We start from the raw sequence: 21,228 nt of genomic DNA, 5'->3' as shown, positions 1-21,228 counted from the left end.
AGGTGGTTGTTACAATGTGTATACCAGGTACTCTCGACAATTAAAATGCTGATGTGAAGAGGTTGTTACAATGTGTATTCCAGGTACTCTTGATAGTTTAAATGTTGACATGAGTTGGTTCTTACAATGTGTATACCAGGCACTCTTGATAGTTAAAATGCTTCTGTGAGGTGGTTGTTACGGTGTGTATTACAGGTGATCTTGATAGCTAAGCTAAGATGCTTCTGTGAGGTGGTTGTTACAGTGTGTATATCTGGTACTCTTGATAGTTAAAATGCTGATGTGAGTTGGTTCTTACAATGTGTATACCAGGCACTCTTGATAGTTTAAATGCTGATGTGAAGTGGTTGTTACAATGTGTATACCAGGTACTCTCGACAGTTAAAATGCTGATGTGAAGAGGTTGTTACAATGTGTATACCAGGTACTCTTGATAGTTTAAATGCTGACATGAGTTGGTTCTTACAATGTGTATACCAGGCACTCTTGATAGTTAAAATGCTCTGTGAGGTGGTTGTTACAGTGTGTATTACAGGTGATCTTGATAGCTAAACTAAGATGCTTCTGTGAGGTGGTTGTTACATTGTGTATATCAGGTACCCTTGATAGTTAAAATGCTGATGTGAGTTGGTTCTTACAATATGTATACCAGGCACTCTTGATAGTTTAAATGCTGATGTGAGGTGGTTGTTCCAATGTGTAAATCAGGTGATCTTGATAGCTTAGCTAAGATGCTTCTGTGAGGTGGTTGTTACAGTGTGTATATCAGGTACTCTTGACACTTAAGATGTTGATGTGAGTTGGCTGTTATTATGTGTGCATCAGGTACACTTGAAAGTTAACATGTTGATGGGAGGTGGTTTCTGAGGTCAACGAAATGAGAGAGTCTGAAGGGGAATCAAAACTGGTGATCACTTACCCTAACACAACTGTGGCAGCTAGTGACTTTACTTGGGACTGAAGATGTGTAAGGCAAATAATTCAGCATTGCACTCTCTGGGCTAAATATAACAAATGACTATGTAACATGATTTGATTATCTGATACACAAATGACTATGTAACATGATTTGATTATCTGATATACAAATGACTATGTAACATGATTTGATTATCTGATATACAAATGACTATGTAACATGATTTGATTAGCTGATATTCCATGTTTGCAATTATCAGACTGATCATGCAGTACCTGAAATACCTCTCCCTTCAACTGCTCACTGCTATATGACTTATCCTCTGCCAGCATTCTTAACCGGGACTTGGCCAGGGACAGCGGGGTGCGTCCACTAGTGTCCACTGACTTCAGGTCTGTTCCTGTTGGGAAAAGTGACTTGATTTCAGCCAAGAAATCACTGTTCATGTTTATTACATTTATACAAATAAATCCATTCATGTATCGTGATGAAAAGAAAATGATTGATAGCTTGTTCATCGATACTTGTGATTTATTTTTCAAGCTGATATCTCGCAAGTGTAGTTTGTTTGCAGAGTGATATCTATGAAGGAAAATTAAACAATAACTCATGTAAAAGGAGAAATACTCATCAACTCAATGGTTCACAAACATTACTTATAATTATGAAGAAAAAAATACATTTAGTTCAATGATGGCCTTTTGCTGAAGAGACAGAATATTTTATTGACAGAATGACACAAATCTTAAATTTAAACACTGTTTATTTAACAAGAGTGACTGTAAATTATTACAGATTTGACTAAAGCATCTACATATTGATTTTGTGTAAATTAATTTCATTTACTGTTAATCCTACAATTACACTTCACCTCTCATAGCATGACATGGATATTTAAATAATAGACAAGCAACGAGACCCTTTTGGAAAGGATGTTCACAGCAAAACAAAAGTCAAATTTAGTGTTATTATGAACCAGATGGAGCGACTAAAATTTATTTAAGGTTTACAATTTTGTCTTTACAAATGTGAAAAACATTCTCCTTTGACATGAAGATCAATGATAAATTAGTGGTAAATTACTGCTGTTTTAATAGGATATCATATTGAGAAATTATTTAATGAAGTCATTTTGATTATCTGACACCATCCTACAGTGTTTTTGCCAAGATTTTTAACAGGCTGCAAAAGGTTTTGAATAGGCAATGTAAAATGCTATTGTGCATAGGATTGTAAGAAAAAGGAGCTGGAAGAATATTTTTTTTAAAAAGAGCAGCAAATTCTGCTATCATCTGGCTTGTAACAAGTGAGATGAACACTGTAGTTTGTTTTTGACAGGAACCGTCTAATGTGGACTCAAGCTGATCTATATTACCCTGCCTTGAGAAGCAGTGATACTACTGGGACTTTACTGTAAAGTTGATCTATACTAACCTGCCTTGACAAGCAGTGATACTACTGGGACTCTACTGTCAAGTTGATCTATATTAACCTGCCTTGAGAAGCTGTGATACTACTGGGACTCTACTATCAAGTTGATCTATACTAACCTGTCTTGAGAAGCAGTGATACTACTGGGACTTTACTGTAAAGTTGATCTATACTAACCTGCCTTGAGAAGCAGTGATACTACTGGGACTCTACTGTCAAGTTGATCTATATTAACCTGCCTTGAGAAGCAGTGATACTACCGGGACTCTACTGTCAAGCTGATCTATATTAACCTGCCTTGAGAAGCAGTGATACTACTGGGACTCTACTGTCAAGTTGATCTATATTAACCTGCCTTGAGAAGCAGTGATACTACTGGGACTTTACTGTAAAGTTGATCTATACTAACCTGCCTTGAGAAGCAGTGATACTACTGGGACTCTACTGTCAAGCTGATCTATATTAACCTGCCTTGAGAAGCTGTGATACTGCTGGGACTCTACTGTCAAGTTGATCTATATTAACCTGCCTTGAGGAGCAGTGATACTACTGGGACTCTACTGTCAAGTTGATCTATATTAACCTGCCTTGAGGAGCAGTGATACTACTGGGACTCTACTGTCAAGATGATCTATACTAACCTGTCTTGAGAAGCAGTGATACTACTGGGACTTTACTGTAAAGTTGATCTATACTAACCTGCCTTGAGAAGCAGTGATACTACTGGGACTCTACTGTCAAGTTGATCTATATTAACCTGCCTTGAGAAGCTGTGATACTACTGGGACTCTACTGTCAAGTTGATCTATATTAACCTGCCTTGAGAAGCAGTGATACTACTGGGACTTTACTGTAAAGTTGATCTATACTAACCTGCCTTGAGAAGCAGTGATACTCCTGGGACTCTACTGTCAAGTTGATCTATATTAACCTGCCTTGAGGAGCAGTGATACTACTGGGACTCTACTGTCAAGTTGATCTATATTAACCTGCCTTGAGGAGCAGTGATACTACTGGGACTCTACTGTCAAGATGATCTATACTAACCTGTCTTGAGAAGCAGTGATACTACTGGGACTTTACTGTAAAGTTGATCTATACTAACCTGCCTTGACAAGCAGTGATACTACTGGGACTCTACTGTCAAGTTGATCTATATTAACCTGCCTTGAGGAGCAGTGATACTACTGGGACTCTACTGTCAAGTTGATCTATACTAACCTGTCTTGAGAAGCAGTGATACTACTGGGACTTTACTGTAAAGTTGATCTATACTAACCTGCCTTGAGAAGCAGTGATACTCCTGGGACTCTACTGTCAAGTTGATCTATATTAACCTGCCTTGAGGAGCAGTGATACTACTGGGACTCTACTGTCAAGTTGATCTATATTAACCTGCCTTGAGGAGCAGTGATACTACTGGGACTCTACTGTCAAGATGATCTATACTAACCTGTCTTGAGAAGCAGTGATACTACTGGGACTTTACTGTAAAGTTGATCTATATTAACCTGCCTTGAGAAGCTGTGATACTACTGGGACTCTACTGTCAAGTTGATCTATACTAACCTGTCTTGAGAAGCAGTGATACTACTGGGACTTTACTGTAAAGTTGATCTATACTAACCTGCCTTGAGAAGCAGTGATACTCCTGGGACTCTACTGTCAAGTTGATCTATATTAACCTGCCTTGAGAAGCTGTGATACTACTGGGACTCTACTATCAAGTTGATCTATACTAACCTGTCTTGAGAAGCAGTGATACTACTGGGACTTTACTGTAAAGTTGATCTATACTAACCTGCCTTGAGAAGCAGTGATACTACTGGGACTCTACTGTCAAGTTGATCTATATTAACCTGCCTTGAGAAGCAGTGATACTACCGGGACTCTACTGTCAAGTTGATCTATATTAACCTGCCTTGAGAAGCAGTGATACTACTGAGACTTTACTGTAAAGTTGATCTATACTAACCTGCCTTGAGAAGCAGTGATACTACTGGGACTCTACTGTCAAGCTGATCTATATTAACCTGCCTTGAGAAGCTGTGATACTGCTGGGACTCTACTGTCAAGTTGATCTATATTAACCTGCCTTGAGGAGCAGTGATACTACTGGGACTCTACTGTCAAGTTGATCTATATTAACCTGCCTTGAGGAGCAGTGATACTACTGGGACTCTACTGTCAAGATGATCTATACTAACCTGTCTTGAGAAGCAGTGATACTACTGGGACTTTACTGTAAAGTTGATCTATACTAACCTGCCTTGAGAAGCAGTGATACTACTGGGACTCTACTGTCAAGTTGATCTATATTAACCTGCCTTGAGGAGCAGTGATACTACTGGGACTCTACTGTCAAGATGATCTATACTAACCTGCCTTGAGAAGCAGTGATACTACTGGGACTCTACTGTCAAGATGATCTATACTAACCTGCCTTGAGAAGCAGTGTTACTACTGGGACTTGACATGTGCAGGCTGCTGTAATTAGAAAATTAAAATAATTTAAACTCAACATCTCTATTCCATTTTTCTTTCTTACAAAGTGAGGGGGAAATTCATCAACAATATAAATGTACAAACAGGCACAACTGTACAGATATCTATGAAAAATAAGGGGACAAAATTCAAGAAAAAGTAACTTAATTTTAAAAGTCAGATATCACTCAAGTTAAAGAAGTGATACTTTGAATTAAAAAAGATATAACAAAGCTAAAAGAAAAGTTAAAGAAAAATTAGAATATGTACACTGACTATGTGTGTGTCAATAAACACAACTAGCTTTTACAAAAGCTTTTGTGCATCTTGCTGTCTTGTACAGTTTTGTGAGGTTAATTTATTTTTAAGAGATTTTGTTTGTTACGGTTCATTTGATTATAATTAAAGAAAATGATTATCACCTACCTAGATGAAGGGGAGTGTTTCCCAGGACGTCCTTTTGATTTGGGTCTGCTCCTTTGTCCAGTAACACCTTTACTAAAATAGAACAGTAAATAGTAAGTGTTCTGCATAAACCAGTTTAATATTTCTTGGTGGTTCTCAGAACGGCACTAAAAAACAAGAGTCCCATAAAAAGTACATTATTACCTTCACTCAGGCATTGTTAATAATACCTTGCATCCTGTCTTTAATAGTCCTCCAAGTAAGAACTAGTAGGTCATGGTTGTCTCTTTCCTTATCTGACCTATCATGACCATGACCTTTTACCTCCTGAGCCCAGAATCCACTAGTTTCTTTATTACCTAAGTGCACGCTATCTACAAAGTTTGGTCTAGAACAAAACTTATTTTGCAAAATGCATTTATGTTTGAGTCACAAAGACCTTAACCTTTGAACTTTTGTCCCTAACATCAATAGGCCTCTTTCAAACTTTAAGTGCATGCCTTCCACAAACTTTGGTCAAGGTACATGGCCTAAAACTAAAATTATTATACAAAAACCACTTTGATTCTTTTTGCCACCATCCATGAAATTTGACCTCAAATTAAAATGGCTTTTTCTTACCCATCATTCAAGTTGTCCATAACTTTGATGACAGTACATGCTGTGAAATTTAAGTTATTGTGCAGGAAAGGAAAATTTAATGAACAGATGTGAATTGGCTATTTTTCATGGAGTACAAAGTTTTGTGGATTTTTGTGTGCTACAAAACACTAAATCAAAGACCCCAGTGACCAACTATCAGTCTGAGAAAACATTAGTACGCCTTGCCCAACTGATGAATTTAAATATGCACAAAAAAGGCCATTTTCCACAAAGTCACACACAACTGATACCCTTGAAAATAAATGAAAGAGCTACTAGTGCATTATATACAGCTATGTACCTTTGTCCCTTTAAAATTGTGTGTTCCCCAAATTTGGAGGGTGGGGGACAGTGTCCCAGGCCCTTGGGATCCCGGGTGAAACATTGTGTGTGCGTGCACAGACACACACACACAGAGTTTAGGCAACTAAATCTTGCAAAAGAATTGTTGCTCACTCTCTAATCATATACACATCTGCTGTCAGAATCTTTTTCCCTTGCCTAGCTTTTCCCTGCTGCCAACATCTTTTTCCCTTGCCTAGCTTTTCCCTGCTGTCAGAATCTTTTTCCCTTGCCTAGCTTTTCCCTGCTATTAGAACCTTTTCCCCTAGCTTTTCCCTGCTGTCAGAATCCTTTTCCCTTGCCTAGCTGTTAGAATCTTTTACCCTTGACCAGCTTTTCCATGCTGTCAGTATCTTTTTCCCTTTCAGAGCAATGCTTTTTGATGTGGTAAATGAACAAATGAGATCTTTCTGAATAACAAAAATGCTTTCAAACCATAAGGACATGGGATATTTTATCAGGACTGGCTCATGGACTAACACAAACTTTCAAGTTACACCTCTCCCTCGATAACTCGCACACAATAAGGTCCACAAACATAGATCAAACCATAAGCAAGGGCGTGAGTTACCGAGGGACCTCTAAAAATTGAAAACATTATCTTAGCTACACTTCGAGAAAACCGCAGTGTGTGTGTGTAGGGAACTGGGCTGTTCAATGACTGAATCCTCATTTTACTATCACGTCGATAATAATTTTCAATAACGTGCTTTTTTAATGAAGTTGACCATTATCCTGTATAAACACATTCATTTTCAAAATGTCCAACATGTGAAAGATCGTTCCAAATGGTTTCAACAATCATCATGTGTACACAAAAAATCTGTATTACATCACTGCTTTTTGGTTTGTTGATTAGTCTGGTTCCCGGAGTGGTATACAATAGTCAGGAGTCAGAGTAGCAGGTAACTAGACTAACTGTTGATACACCACCAAACAAGATCCCTTTTTTTAAAACCAGCTACATTTATTTAGTGAGACAATCGTCTACATCGAAACTCAAATTTTGTATTGTTCAGTTAGTACAGTATTGATGTCGTAATTTCATTGGAAGTGATAGTGAAACTTATTATTATCCTTGACGGTATCTCTAAGTGCCAGTTCAGGAATTCTCTGAAACAAACTTGCCCACAATGGTCTGTATCTGTGAAATCAAGCTCTTTATTTTACGAATCGTTCATTTCACTTGGTTGTCTTGCTATCTTTGATCACAATTATGTTTGAGTCGGTTAAAATAAGGTAGTTTATGTTACATACACAATAACATTTATAACAGTGTTCGACTGATCAACTGAAGTGAGTTCACCCGACATACGACTGGGAAAGCTAGATTTTAATTACGATGGATTTGCATGCCTTTTAACTTTTCTTTTATTCCACCTCCTTTATTTGATTCAAAAGACATAATTAACATGATAATGCAAAGAAGGCCAGGTTTTAATTCAGTGCAACAATACAAACAATGCTTCCGCAAGTTAATTATCAAAACACGGTTTGGGACTTAATTGGGTTCTCAAAGAAATGCCTGCAGACATAGCTGACACATTTTACGTTTACATACACATTGCATTTATGATGATTACACTTAAGAGGAACTAAAAGATAGAATTAAAACACAAATTTCACATAATAAAAATTATTTAATTGGCATTTAAATATTAATGTACTGCCTACACTAGGCATGACATTTTCATTTATCGAAATTTCCTTGAATATCTTTAATTATGATATAATAAGAATGTTGTTTGGAAATAAAATGTTACCAATTATATGACTCCTTATAAAAAAGCTGATAATTTCAAAATGTTGATTAAAATCTCCAGGTCCTCTCTACCGTTTTTGACCATAAATAGAACGATATATCAACGTTTCAGTTAGCAATTTCAATCGCGATTTTCTTCAAGTTCAATAAAAAGGGAGGGGGGGGGGGTATTTTCTGGTTTAAAAAAAATGGGATCCATGCCTGTCCCCGCATTATAAGCGGGTTCGTGATGTATCAGGGCATGAGTTATCAAGGAAGTGGTTTATTCAGAATCCTCCATTTTCATAGGGTTTTCAACCATGTCACAGAGCATGTATTTTCTTTCAGATAAATAAAATGCTAGACATTAGGGCCTTCAGGATGTAGACTGAATGCTCTATGTCCACTTACCTATGTCCTGAAAACCCTGGAATGCATCAATATGAACTGCAGATTTAAATGGAATCTTGTTTGGTGGTGTATGCCATTTATCTTCAGCCTGTAAGCCTGTGAGGCATTGATGCAAAGGGAAGTGTAAGAAAGGCTCTTTCATCAACTTACCTATAACCTGAAAACCCTGAGAGGCAGCAATGTGAAGGGCAGTTCTTTTCTTCTCATCATAGGCACAAGGATCGACACCACTGTCAAGAAGTTCAACCACTGAAAGGGAATTGGATACTAAGGTATAACACGAATGAGACTGATACTAAGAGGATAATAAGAACTAGTCTTATTCTTATGGAATAACAAAAAATAGACTGATACTAAGGGGATAACAAAAATTAGCCTGATACTAAAGGGATAACATGAATCAGACCTATACTGAGGGGATAACAAGAATTAGCTTGATACTAAAGGGTAACAAGAATTAGACTGATACTAAGAGGATAACAAGAATTAGTCTGATACTAAAGGGATAGCAAGAATTAAACTGATATTAAGGGGATAACAAGACTTAGACTGATACTAAGGGGGAAAAATAATAAGACTTTTACTGAGGTGTAAACAAGAATTAGATTGATACTAAAGGGACAACAAGAATTAGATCGATACTAAGGGGATAACAAGATACAGCCTGATACTAAGGGGATAACAAGAATTAATCTGATACTAAGGGGATAACAAAAATTAGAGTGATACTGAGGGATAACAAGAATTAGACTGATAATAAAGGGATAACAGGAATTAGATTGATACTAAGGGGATAATAAGAATTAGATACTGATGGGATAACAAAATCTAGATTTATACAGAGGGGATAACAAGAACTAGTCTGATACTAAGTGGATAACAAAAATCAAGACTGATACTGAGGGGTTAACAAGAATTAGACTGATACTGAGGGATAATAAGAATTAGTCTGATACTAAGGGGATAACAAGAAATAGACTTATACTAAGGGGATAACAAGAATTAGACTGATACTAAGGGGATAACAAGAATTAGACTGATACTAGGGGGATAACAAGAATTAGACTGATACTGAGGGGATAACAAGAATTAGTCTTATAATGAGGAGATAACAAGAACTAGTCTGATACTGAGGTGATAATAAGAATTAGACTTATACTAAGGGGATAACAAGAATTAGACAGATACTAATGGGATGCTAGTCTTGCATTGGATAATTTGGTTCTATGGCTAGAAATATTCATTTTTACTGACTTCACTGGCAACATGTCATTGAAAATGAATGAAAGTAGACACTAAAACCCACCACAAAGGTTGGCAAATCTCAAATACAAAACCAGTGCACCAATTTAAGTATATTTCACAAGAAACTTGAAAATGTTATTTTCTGTGGTGCTACATTTCATGCAGTGTCTTGACAAGATAATAGTTGGTGTATTTATATTTCCAGCAATAAAGCATGGATTTCCACAGCTTTAAAATTATACCAGATGAATAAGATAGCAACTCAGATTTCTTGATGTGATGAAATTACTTCTGAATGATCCACAAATGCATATTTATATCATATACGACAGACCACTTTGTGTTAACACTTTGACTGCATTCAAGAGGACAATTCTTGCCACAAGTACAAGTTCTCTCCCTTGAATGAACTCTCTTGTAGATATGAACTTGGAAAAAAATGGTGGTGGCGAATGAAAACATAAAAGGATGCACGAATAAAAGCTGCTTATTCAACATTTGAAATGAAACCAGATATTTTAATAACACATGCTCAACTTTATTCTTAAAGATTTTTTTTCAGTATTTAGTATTTATATTACAGAACATTTCATATATATATATAGCTCAAATTATCATGTCCTTTCAGCTTTGAAGTTTTTAGCTATAAAAATTAATTCACCGACCTAATGAATGCCTCCACTCTACCTAGTCCCAATCCCTTCAGACAAAATATGCAACTGTTTATTTTAAAACTGGAAAATTACCTTCTTCATCAAGTGTTTTAGCTGTGTGAAAATACCCCTTCATCAAGTTTGGTCATGCAAAATTACATTGTTGTCCACCATATTTACTTTTGTTTTTAGCATCTGCTCAGGCAAAGCAAGTTTTTGTCATCTGAGATAATGTGAAAGTGATTGTGATAATCAATAACAATTATATCCAATGAAGGCTTAGAATTCCATGTGTTTCAAGGATGTTCTTCACTGTCAGCGGTAGTTTCTTTTCTGAAATTTTATGTTGTCACCATATCTGAATGACCAGCTGCCAAATAATGCATAGCTCTAACATAATATAACCATGTTAATAAGACCACTCCCTGGACTTGAGAAAGGTGGTCTTTATACTGGGGTAGTCTTAGCAATGAGGTCCATTAAATACTTTGGGTCATTTAGATGTTTTGGTTGTTAGGCAGGGTTTTACTGTAGGCAGGGTTTTACTGTATATCTGCATTAACAATTTCAAGTGAGTCTTAGTTACAAACTAGTACAATGAAGTATCAGTGAGAAATAAATATCTCATCTTCATTGCAACTGAAAACTCATGATGATCAGTATTTATTACAGCTGAAACGATTAATCAATATATTGACATTTTTCCACACCAAAACCCATATTGATACAAGAGGTGAAGAATAGATACAAAACAACACTAACCTTAAATAAGTTACTTTAATCTTCAAGTCTTAAATAATTAATATTATTATAATGTCTCTTTAACACTATGTCATCAGCAACTGAATGTGCCCATTGGATGAAAAAATTAGTACAGAATCGGCAAGGGGGCAGATTCCAAACTAAATGAGTTATAGTCACCTTGTTAATTTGTAGAAGGGGAGTGGGTGTTTTTAATAATTTCCTTTCTCACTCACAGAATCGAGTGTCTGTGTCAGCGGCAATTGTATTGCATCTGCAAAAAGCAGAAGTGAAGGATCTGGCTGCTGGTCATCTCCATCCTCATACTCGGACTTGTTCTAGATAAAATTTCCTTGCACAAGGAAATTGCACTACTTCTTCCATTTTGAAGATAACACCATAATGCCTTCCATATTTAAGTGAAGGCATGAAATTGGTAATAACATGTTTCAAAAGCATTAAAGCAATGCATATTGAAGGTCATGGTGACCAAGATGCGCCCTGCACCTGATCAAACGGAGTAGCATGAAATGGCCCAAAAGGATGAATAAAAATCACTGATGTAATTATTTTTTTTAAATCCTGAAATCGATGAGAGTGGGAAGAATGGATGACAAGTCTATTTCCATTTGTAATATGCATACTAGAAATACAACCAATATGTCAACACATATAAAATGGCACCACCCTACTATTTAGATACCTTTTAAAGATGAAAAGCCCATCAAGGTGATACATATATCAATATATTCAACATGCTGTGGACTGTATCTCATGAATTGTATTGATATGCTGCAAAAGTGTATCATTTCATCTGTAGCATTTATCCCTGTGCACTGGTAGATTTATTACTGCAATACAATTGTACTTCAGAATAAATGCATTTTACACTATTCTTGATGAAAATAATGATAAAATATACATTTTAAAAAGCAAGAACAAAGAAAAATAAACTGCAGTGATGGTCTACAATAATGGACTGCTTTTTTCTTCTAACCACCAATTAAGCATATCTGGTTGTTAGCTATAATATTTGGGTGAGGCTGGGCATGGGCAGTGGGGCTAAGTTTCATTAAAAGTACAATTACTGATTTAATATGTAATTGGTGCATTCAATCACACCCATATTACACTCAAATTATGGGATTAAAACTTGTACAGGAAATTTTATAATATTCATTTTATTTCAAATTATTTGTAATTTGCACACTGCCACACATAAATAAAACTGGAAATATTAAAGTGCACAATTTATAAAGGCGGACATGATTAAAGATCCACACTGTTTAAGACAGTTATGCAGCTCTCTGGTTTAAATACAATGTCAACTGCATCAAATAAGTACCTAGTGCTTTTTGATCTGACAACATAAGAATTAAAGTTTGAATAACATTACCTGGATAAACTATAACAGAAAAGAAAGAATTAAAGTTTTAACAGCACCTTGATAAATTATTACAAGTAAATAAGATTTAATGTTTTAATGATAATAATACATGTACTAGGAGAGATATTACAATGAAAGAAAGAATTAAGGTTTGAATGATAATACTTGGATAAATTATTAGAGAAGAAAGATTTGTTTAGTGGTACATACCTAACTGACAGTCATTTTGACTTGTGGCATTTCTCAGTCGTCTCTCATCTAACACAAAAAGAAAAATTATTACATAAGAAAACCTCTTTTCTTAAGCAGTACTTAAAATCATTTGTGACAATTTCACTTCAGCAACAATAAAAAATTGTGAATTATGTGTCACTGGGCTGATAACATTAACTATGCAAGTTCTGTAAGGAACTACATAACTTGTGCATGGGGTTAATTTTTGTCCATTTTGTCTGAACCAAAAGTAAAACTTGATAATATGACACCATCATCACTGATTATTCTGGTGAAACAAAATTACAAATGTATTCTTATCTGATCAAAAAAATGGCAGGTAATCTGCAATGACATTATATAATATACTTTCAACCAGAATCTTTTTACAAAAGAGCAACACCAGTGTAAATTTAACTATGTTGAATTAAAATAATACTGGACAGTTGGCATTCCTATTAGTGGAGAAACTGTATATATACTAAAAGCCGACAGGCAGTATTGTGAAACATTTACAAAAGTGCAATCAACTCTTATTCCAACCACTTTTTAACATACAATTTTTTTTGTACATCATTATGCAAGCAAAAAATGTACAGGAACCCATTTAAAGGAACATATATTCTGAATTTGATGATATTAATGAGAAAGGTCTGAGTTGGATTAAACTTTATTAAACACAAGTGGTACAATGTGGATAATCCATACCCAGCAGGTGACATGGATAATTCATATCCAGCAGGTGACATGGATAATCCATACCCAGCAGGTGACATGGATAATCCATACCCAGTGGGAGACATGGATAATCCATACCCAGCAGGAGACATCGATTTTGGATAATTTTTTGTCTTGATACACATTCATGCAGAATAAATACTGTACATACTTGCTTAAAAGTTGAGTCCAACTGCAAACATCATAGACCCTGATGTGTTGCCTCAGAATGCACTGGCAGATCAGGATGATGTTGTTTGTTCTACTGGATACTCCTAACAAACTGCACAGACCCTGATCTGTGGGCACATTCTGCGACAGCAGAGCTGGGTCTCTGCAGTTTCCAGTTGGACTCGTCTAATAAGTGAATACATATGGTACAAGTCTAGTTCAATTGCAAACATCACAGACCCTGATGCATCATCTCATAATGCACTGGCATATCTGGGTCTCTGCAGTTTGCAGTTGGATGTGACTTGTGTATATATACTTGTGCAAGAGTGTTATCCAACTGCAAACAACACTGACTCTGGTGTATCATCTCATAATGCACTGGCAGATAAGATCAGTGTTGTTTGTTCTACTGATTACATCTAACAAACTGTACAGACCTAGCTCTGCCAGCACATTATGTGACAGCAGATCTGGGCCTGTCCAGTTTGCAGTTGCACTTGACATGTGTACATATACTTGTGTGAAAGACAGATCCAACTGCAAAAATCACTGACACAGAACTGCCATTGAATAATGCTCAAAAAAGATCTGAGTCTATGCAGTTTGATAGGAGTAGCCATTTGAACAAACATCACAGACACTGATCTGCCAGTGCATTAATCAATGACAGATTAGGGTCTATGTTGTTTGCAACTTGACCCAAGTTATAAGTGAGTATATGTGATAGTATACCCAGTGGACACTACATTGGTTCGAACGGTCAGTACTTCTGGAGAAACGGCACTCATATAATTTAAAAAGTGTCATCTGTATAATGTTTTTCTGTATTTAACATCAAACATCTTATTCATTTCAAAGTATAAGTTTCATTTTAATTAATTAAGAGTAATTAATAAATCTACTTGTAGGTCTTTCGTAACTCTCACCAATAATGTTTCTGCAGGTGGTGCGACCGTAATGGAATTCTTGCATACGCTGCTGGCGATGTCGAGAGGAAATTTTAACTTTATTTATGTGTTCTGACTGGTCATACATGGCTTCATATCGCTGAGCAAAGGGAACCAAACAGATGAAGTCCAGGACACCTGGTCCCTTGGGGCTCCATGATCTAATGTTGAAGTCTGGTGCCTTGTACTCCCCCTGAACAAAGAAAGAAGAAAAAATAATTTTGTGCTGTGTCCATTGATCCAAAGGAGGTTTTGACTAATCTGTCAAAACACTGATAAGGTGCTTCTGAGTTCCATTACCTTATGTTAAAGAGAAACCTTGAATTAACATCAACTTCATTTATTTCAAATTCAGTTATATCAGGTTCAAATATCATGTCAGTGATGAACAATTCTTATCAGCATTGAAAGCATACAATATCAAGCTAAATACTACATTGAAATGGTTGGCTTTTTAACAAGAACAGATTGAGTACTGATGCCAGCAATCTGATGAAATGAATGGCTTTTAATAAGAATGGATTGAGTAGTGATGCAATCTGAGTACATTTAATTGAATGGCTTTTAACAAGAACAGACTGAGTACTCATGTAATCTGAGTACATTTAAATGAATGGCTTTTAACAAGAACAGACTGAGTACTGATGTAATCTGAATACATTTAATTGAATGGCTTTTAACAAGAACAGACTGAGTACTGATGCAATCTGAATGCCACAATGAAATGAATGGCTTTGAACAAGAACAGATTGAATAGTGATGCAATCTGAGTACATTTAAATGAATGGCTTTTAACAAGAACAGACTGAGTACTGATGCAATGTGAATGCCACAATGAAATGAATGACTTTGAACAAGAACAGATTGAGTACTGATGCCAGCAATCTGATGAAATGAATGGCTTTTAATAAGAATGGATTGAGTAGTGATGCAATCTGAGTACATTTAAATGAATGGCTTTTAACAAGAACAGACTGAGTACTGATGCAATCTGAATGCCACAATGAAATGAATGACTTTGAACAAGAACAGATTGAGTAGTGATGCAATCTGAGTACATTTAAATGAATGGCTTTTAACAAGAACAGACTGAGTACTGATGTAATCTGAATACATTTAATTGAATGGCTTTTAACAAGAACAGACTGAGTACTGATGCAATCTGAATGCCACAATGAAATGAATGGCTTTGAACAAGAACAGATTGAATAGTGATGCAATCTGAGTACATTTAAATGAATGGCTTTTAACAAGAACAGACTGAGTACTGATGCAATGTGAATGCCACAATGAAATGAATGACTTTGAACAAGAACAGATTGAGTACTGATGCCAGCAATCTGATGAAATGAATGGCTTTTAATAAGAATGGATTGAGTAGTGATGCAATCTGAGTACATTTAAATGAATGGCTTTTAACAAGAACAGACTGAGTACTGATGCAATCTGAATGCCACAATGAAATGAATGACTTTGAACAAGAACAGATTGAGTAGTGATGCAATCTGAGTACATTTAAATGAATGGCTTTTAACAAGAACAGACTGAGTACTGATGTAATCTGAATGCCACAATGAAATGAATGACTTTGAACAAGAACAGATTGAGTAGTGATGCAATCTGAGTACATTTAAATGAATGGCTTTTAACAAGAACAGACTGAGTACTGATGTAATCTGAATGCCACAATGAAATGAATGACTTTGAACAAGAACAGATTGAGTAGTGATGCAATCTGAGTACATTTAAATGAATGGCTTTTAACAAGAACAGACTGAGTACTGATGTAATCTGAATGCCACAATGAAATGAATGACTTTGAACAAGAACAGATTGAGTAGTGATGCAATCTGAGTACATTTAATTGAATGGCTTTTAACAAGAACAGACTGAGTACTGATGCAATCTGAATGCCACAATGAAATGAATGACTTTGAACAAGAACAGATTGAGTAGTGATGCAATCTGAGTACATTTAAATGAATGGCTTTTAACAAGAACAGACTGAGTACTGATGTAATCTGAATGCCACAATGAAATGAATGACTTTGAACAAGAACAGATTGAGTAGTGATGCAATCTGAGTACATTTAAATGAATGGCTTTTAACAAGAACAGACTGAGTACTGATGTAATCTGAATGCCACAATGAAATGAATGACTTTGAACAAGAACAGATTGAGTAGTGATGCAATCTGAGTACATTTAATTGAATGGCTTTTAACAAGAACAGACTGAGTACTGATGCAATCTGAATGCCACAATGAAATGAATGACTTTGAACAAGAACAGATTGAGTAGTGATGCAATCTGAGTACATTTAAATGAATGGCTTTTAACAACAGACTGAGTACTGATGCAATCTGAATGCCACAATGAAATGAATGACTTTGAACAAGAACAGATTGAGTAGTGATGCAATCTGAGTACATTTAAATGAATGGCTTTGAACAAGAACAGACTGAGTACTGATGTAATCTGAATGCCACAATGAAATGAATGACTTTGAACAAGAACAGATTGAGTAGTGATGCAATCTGAGTACATTTAATTGAATGGCTTTTAACAAGAACAGAGTACTGATGCAATCTGAATGCCACAATGAAATGAATGACTTTGAACAAGAACAGATTGAGTAGTGATGCAATCTGAGTACATTTAAATGAATGGCTTTTAACAACAGACTGAGTACTGATGCAATCTGAATGCCACAATGAAATGAATGACTTTGAACAAGAACAGATTGAGTAGTGATGCAATCTGAGTACATTTAAATGAATGGCTTTGAACAAGAACAGACTGAGTACTGATGTAATCTGAATGCCACAATGAAATGAATGACTTTGAACAAGAACAGATTGAGTAGTGATGCAATCTGAGTACATTTAATTGAATGGCTTTGAACAAGAACAGACTGAGTACTGATGCAATCTGAATGCCACAATGAAATGAATGGCTTTGAACAAGAACAGATTGAGTAGTGATGCAATCTGAGTACATTTAAATGAATGGCTTTTAACAAGAACAGACTGAGTACTGATGCAATCTGAATGCCACAATGAAATGAATGGCTTTGAACAAGAACAGATTGAATAGTGATGCAATCTGAGTACATTTAAATGAATGGCTTTTAACAAGAACTGATTGAGTACTGATGTAATCTGAATGCCACAATGAAATGAATGACTTTGAACAAGAACAGATTGAATAGTGATGCAATCTGAGTACATTTAAATGAATGGCTTTTAACAAGAACAGACTGAGTACTGATGCAATCTGAATGCCACAATGAAATGAATGGCTTTGAACAAGAACAGATTGAATAGTGATGCAATCTGAGTACATTTAAATGAATGGCTTTTAACAAGAACAGATTGAGTACTGATGTAATCTGAATGCCACAATGAAATGAATGACTTTGAACAAGAACAGATTGAGTAGTGATGCAATCTGAATACATTTAATTGAATGGCTTTTAACAAGAACAAACTGAGTACTGATGCAATCTGAATGCCACAATGAAATGAATGACTTTGAACAAGAACAGACTGAGTAGTGATGCAATCTGAGTACATTTAAATGAATGGCTTTTAACAAGAACAGACTGAGTACTGATGCAATCTGAATGCCACAATGAAATGAATGACTTTGAATCTTGGTGCAATGGTGAGAGTACTGTTCAGAGTAACACCTAGGTTTCATACTGACTGTGTGAATTTAATGTTGGTGTTGCTGATATTTATTGTTTGAGGTAAAGGATGTGAATGAGAAAGTCTTTGTGTTGTGATCGGAATGGCCTCAGTTTTATCATCATTCATCTGCAACTTGTTACATGTCAACCATGATTTCGCATCAGAAATGCACCTCTCTACACCTTGGATGGTAGCATCAACTTCAGTTGGGTGGGTAGATTTGTATATTTGGCTGTCATCAGCGTACAATTGGTGAGACACTGGATGATGATCTATGACACTTGAGAGCGGCTGAGTGTATAGAATGAAGAAAACAGGTCCAAAAACAGACCCCTCTAGAACACCACAACATAAATCAACTGTTTATTAAAGATTATTGGCAAGCCTGTGATCAGTAGCAATGTTTCTATGAAGTCAGATTTTACTCCATATAGAGAGGAGTATTGTTAATCTGGACTCTGTTTAACTGCAAACCTTGCTATCCAGACATAGTTCAATGGAAATGGAATTCCTAAGTGTTAATTTGCTCTGTTAATCCAGAAATCTGCATTCTGGATCCAGAAATCAAAACTGGGAATCAAAGTGTAAAATTATTATAAAACTTACCTTGATAAGCTGGAAATAATCTGTTCAAAAATAAGAAATGTCAAAGAAAAATATATGAAAATACAGTCGGTCGGATAACATAGATTTACCTACACAAATTTGGAAGTGTGTAAATTTATCAATATCTGATTGGTCATCTTGTGGCATGTTAAAGTTATAAACTGATCAAATGATCTTGTGTGTGCAAAAACATCATGCAGTGTATTGTAACCAGCAAATGAACAATGTATGTGTTTGCTAGTCACTGACTGGTGTGTTAATAATTAAATAAACTCATTGGGATCAAACCGGCCACACTTTTGTCATAACATATGGTTTGGCAAATGAAGTGTCATTAAGTCTCTCCATTGTATACATACTGAATGTAACAACCAGTTTGTTGATGGTAGCACAAATAAAGTTGATCTGATTTTAGCTTTGGACAGTATTGGGCTTCATTTCAGAATAAAACATGACATCATTTATCAGCTCATTAGCAGCTACAACAATTATAAAATATTACTTATGAAAATGACTGCAATGCACTAGTTTACCCTATCACATTTCACTGCTAGATATCAGTTCTTGTATTCATTGTACTTTTTACATTATTATGGCAACACCATCAAGCAAACATACATGAGTAGATATACCAGCCTGCATAAAAAAGATTTGCCAGCACAACGAAGATCACCCAAAAGCAACCATGAAAGATATCCACTAGCATGCGACCATAAAAGATATCCACCAGCATGTATGTACAAATTGCATATAATGAGGTGAAATAAACACAAGTTAATAGATGTACATTTATTCATTCATTTTTTTCACCCATTTATTGAATATACAGTACAAGTACAGCTAGCAAATACATATTATACATTTACAGCACATGTAGATGTATACAGTATGATAACATTGTAAAATAAAAATGTGCATGGTTCAATAATCTGGAGAACTTGTTAATCTGCATATATTCAATAGGAATGAAGGTGGCCAGATTAATGAGGTTCCACTGTATATAGAACACAAAAAAAACAATTATTTCAGTAATCAGAATAGTGCACAAGTGTGGGTTTTTTTTAAAGTCAAAATGTTGAAATGTGGTTGTAGTTTAGGGAAAAAAAATGAACCATCTGCAAAACAAGCAAAGCCCAGCTTAGCAAAAACAAAGTTTCATAATTCCTGGAATTCACAGCAATGCAGATGCATAAAAGATAATTTTCTATGCCGAGAAAAATTCAACAAGATCTTCAAAGAAGTTGAACAACAGCACCATCCAGGGTCAAATGAATGCAGAAATTAACACAAATGACATTCATATTAACTTCAACCCCCCCCCCCACCCTGAATTAGTGAGCAGCAAAGCTGCATCTAATTAAGAAATATTCCACTGACTAATGGATTTTAAAAACATAAACTTGGTATATTTTTTTTATTTAACGTTCCTGTGATTGCATTTATGCAAGTGTGGGCACATGTATGTGCATGTGTGTAGTGAAAACATTGAACAATGCTAAGTCTAGTATATCTGGACTGAGAGTAGATTAAATGCTTCTGATAAAACAGCTATATGACTTTTACTTTTTATCAGATTTAAATTACCATTAATTTCATACAGGCTTATATGAAAAGATCAATTATTCTCAAATGGACCATACTGTTCGTTTAGGTCAGGCACACTGACGCCACTTGGTACCTAAAAACACACTTTTTGAGTCCCCAAACCGCGCCCCCGCCCCCCCCCCCCCCCCCCCCGGTCTGGGAATAAGACAAGTAGATCATTGAAGAATTAATAATGAATCATTTTGTTCCATAGATAAAGACAACATGTCGACTTGAGCCATGGTAAGGCCGTATCGCCAATGCCAAATACATACTGAAGACGGTGATATAATACATCACCATACTTTATACGGCATGGCATTTAAGAATTATCATAATGACCATGTATGTGTAGCAAATGCTTTTGTTCCATGGAAAGTAAATTGCAACAACAAAAAAAACAGAAGAAAAAAAATGTAATGTGGTACTGCATGCATGCACTGTACATACTAGATGAATGTCAAGTAATTCAGCTAGACTATTATTTGCAACATTGCAATTATCTAAAACCTTACATCAAAATGGACCCGTTCTTCATCTGAAGAGTCAACTACGCTGTCGCTGTCGCTTTCCGCACCCTTCTCCTCCATTACAAGGTCGCTTCTGTCATTTTAGAAGGCAATGGTTAATTTTCGGGATGGCTGACATCTAGCTGTGATGAAAAACGGTCCAGTGTGTTGATAACAACAATTAAAAAAAATAAAAATACTGGCGATTTCTTGGTGCAATTTTGTTGTTGTCTCTCTTGTAATCTAAATCTAATTTCTATAATACGTATGTGAGTTCTATGAAATTGTATCATAGAATACAATAAAGCAACAAACAAACAAATAAATAAATAATTTATTACCTTTTTACAATGTTTCTTGAATAATCAATTACAGCTAGTTCCAC

The 21,228-nt window shown here is 35.6% G+C and overlaps 1 protein-coding gene across 3 annotated transcripts in view; it reads right to left on the bottom strand.

Annotated features, from left to right (window-relative positions):
* The window catches only part of LOC149805799 (ankyrin repeat domain-containing protein 54-like), a 31,887-nt gene extending 10,917 nt beyond the window's left edge, over positions 1–20,970 (bottom strand). For all 3 annotated transcript variants that reach the window (XM_089950499.1, XM_089950500.1, XM_089950501.1), the window contains exons 1-7: positions 20,850–20,970; positions 14,432–14,645; positions 12,612–12,659; positions 8,526–8,624; positions 5,261–5,332; positions 4,790–4,837; positions 1,195–1,319 (exon numbers count right to left, since the gene is read on the bottom strand). In XM_089950499.1, the coding sequence (XP_089806625.1) occupies positions 1,195–1,319; positions 4,790–4,837; positions 5,261–5,332; positions 8,526–8,624; positions 12,612–12,659; positions 14,432–14,645; positions 20,850–20,924 (681 nt within the window). In that variant the 5' untranslated portion in view covers positions 20,925–20,970. The remainder of the gene's footprint in view (positions 1–1,194; positions 1,320–4,789; positions 4,838–5,260; positions 5,333–8,525; positions 8,625–12,611; positions 12,660–14,431; positions 14,646–20,849) is intronic.
* Positions 20,971–21,228: the final 258 nt, after the last annotated feature.

The sequence above is a fragment of the Sinohyriopsis cumingii genome, chromosome 2, assembly GCF_028554795.1.
Source record: "Sinohyriopsis cumingii isolate HCF-2022 chromosome 2, ASM2855479v2, whole genome shotgun sequence".
Taxonomy (NCBI): Eukaryota; Metazoa; Mollusca; class Bivalvia; order Unionida; family Unionidae; genus Sinohyriopsis; species Sinohyriopsis cumingii.
This window is presented reverse-complemented; position numbering and strand designations above follow the sequence as displayed.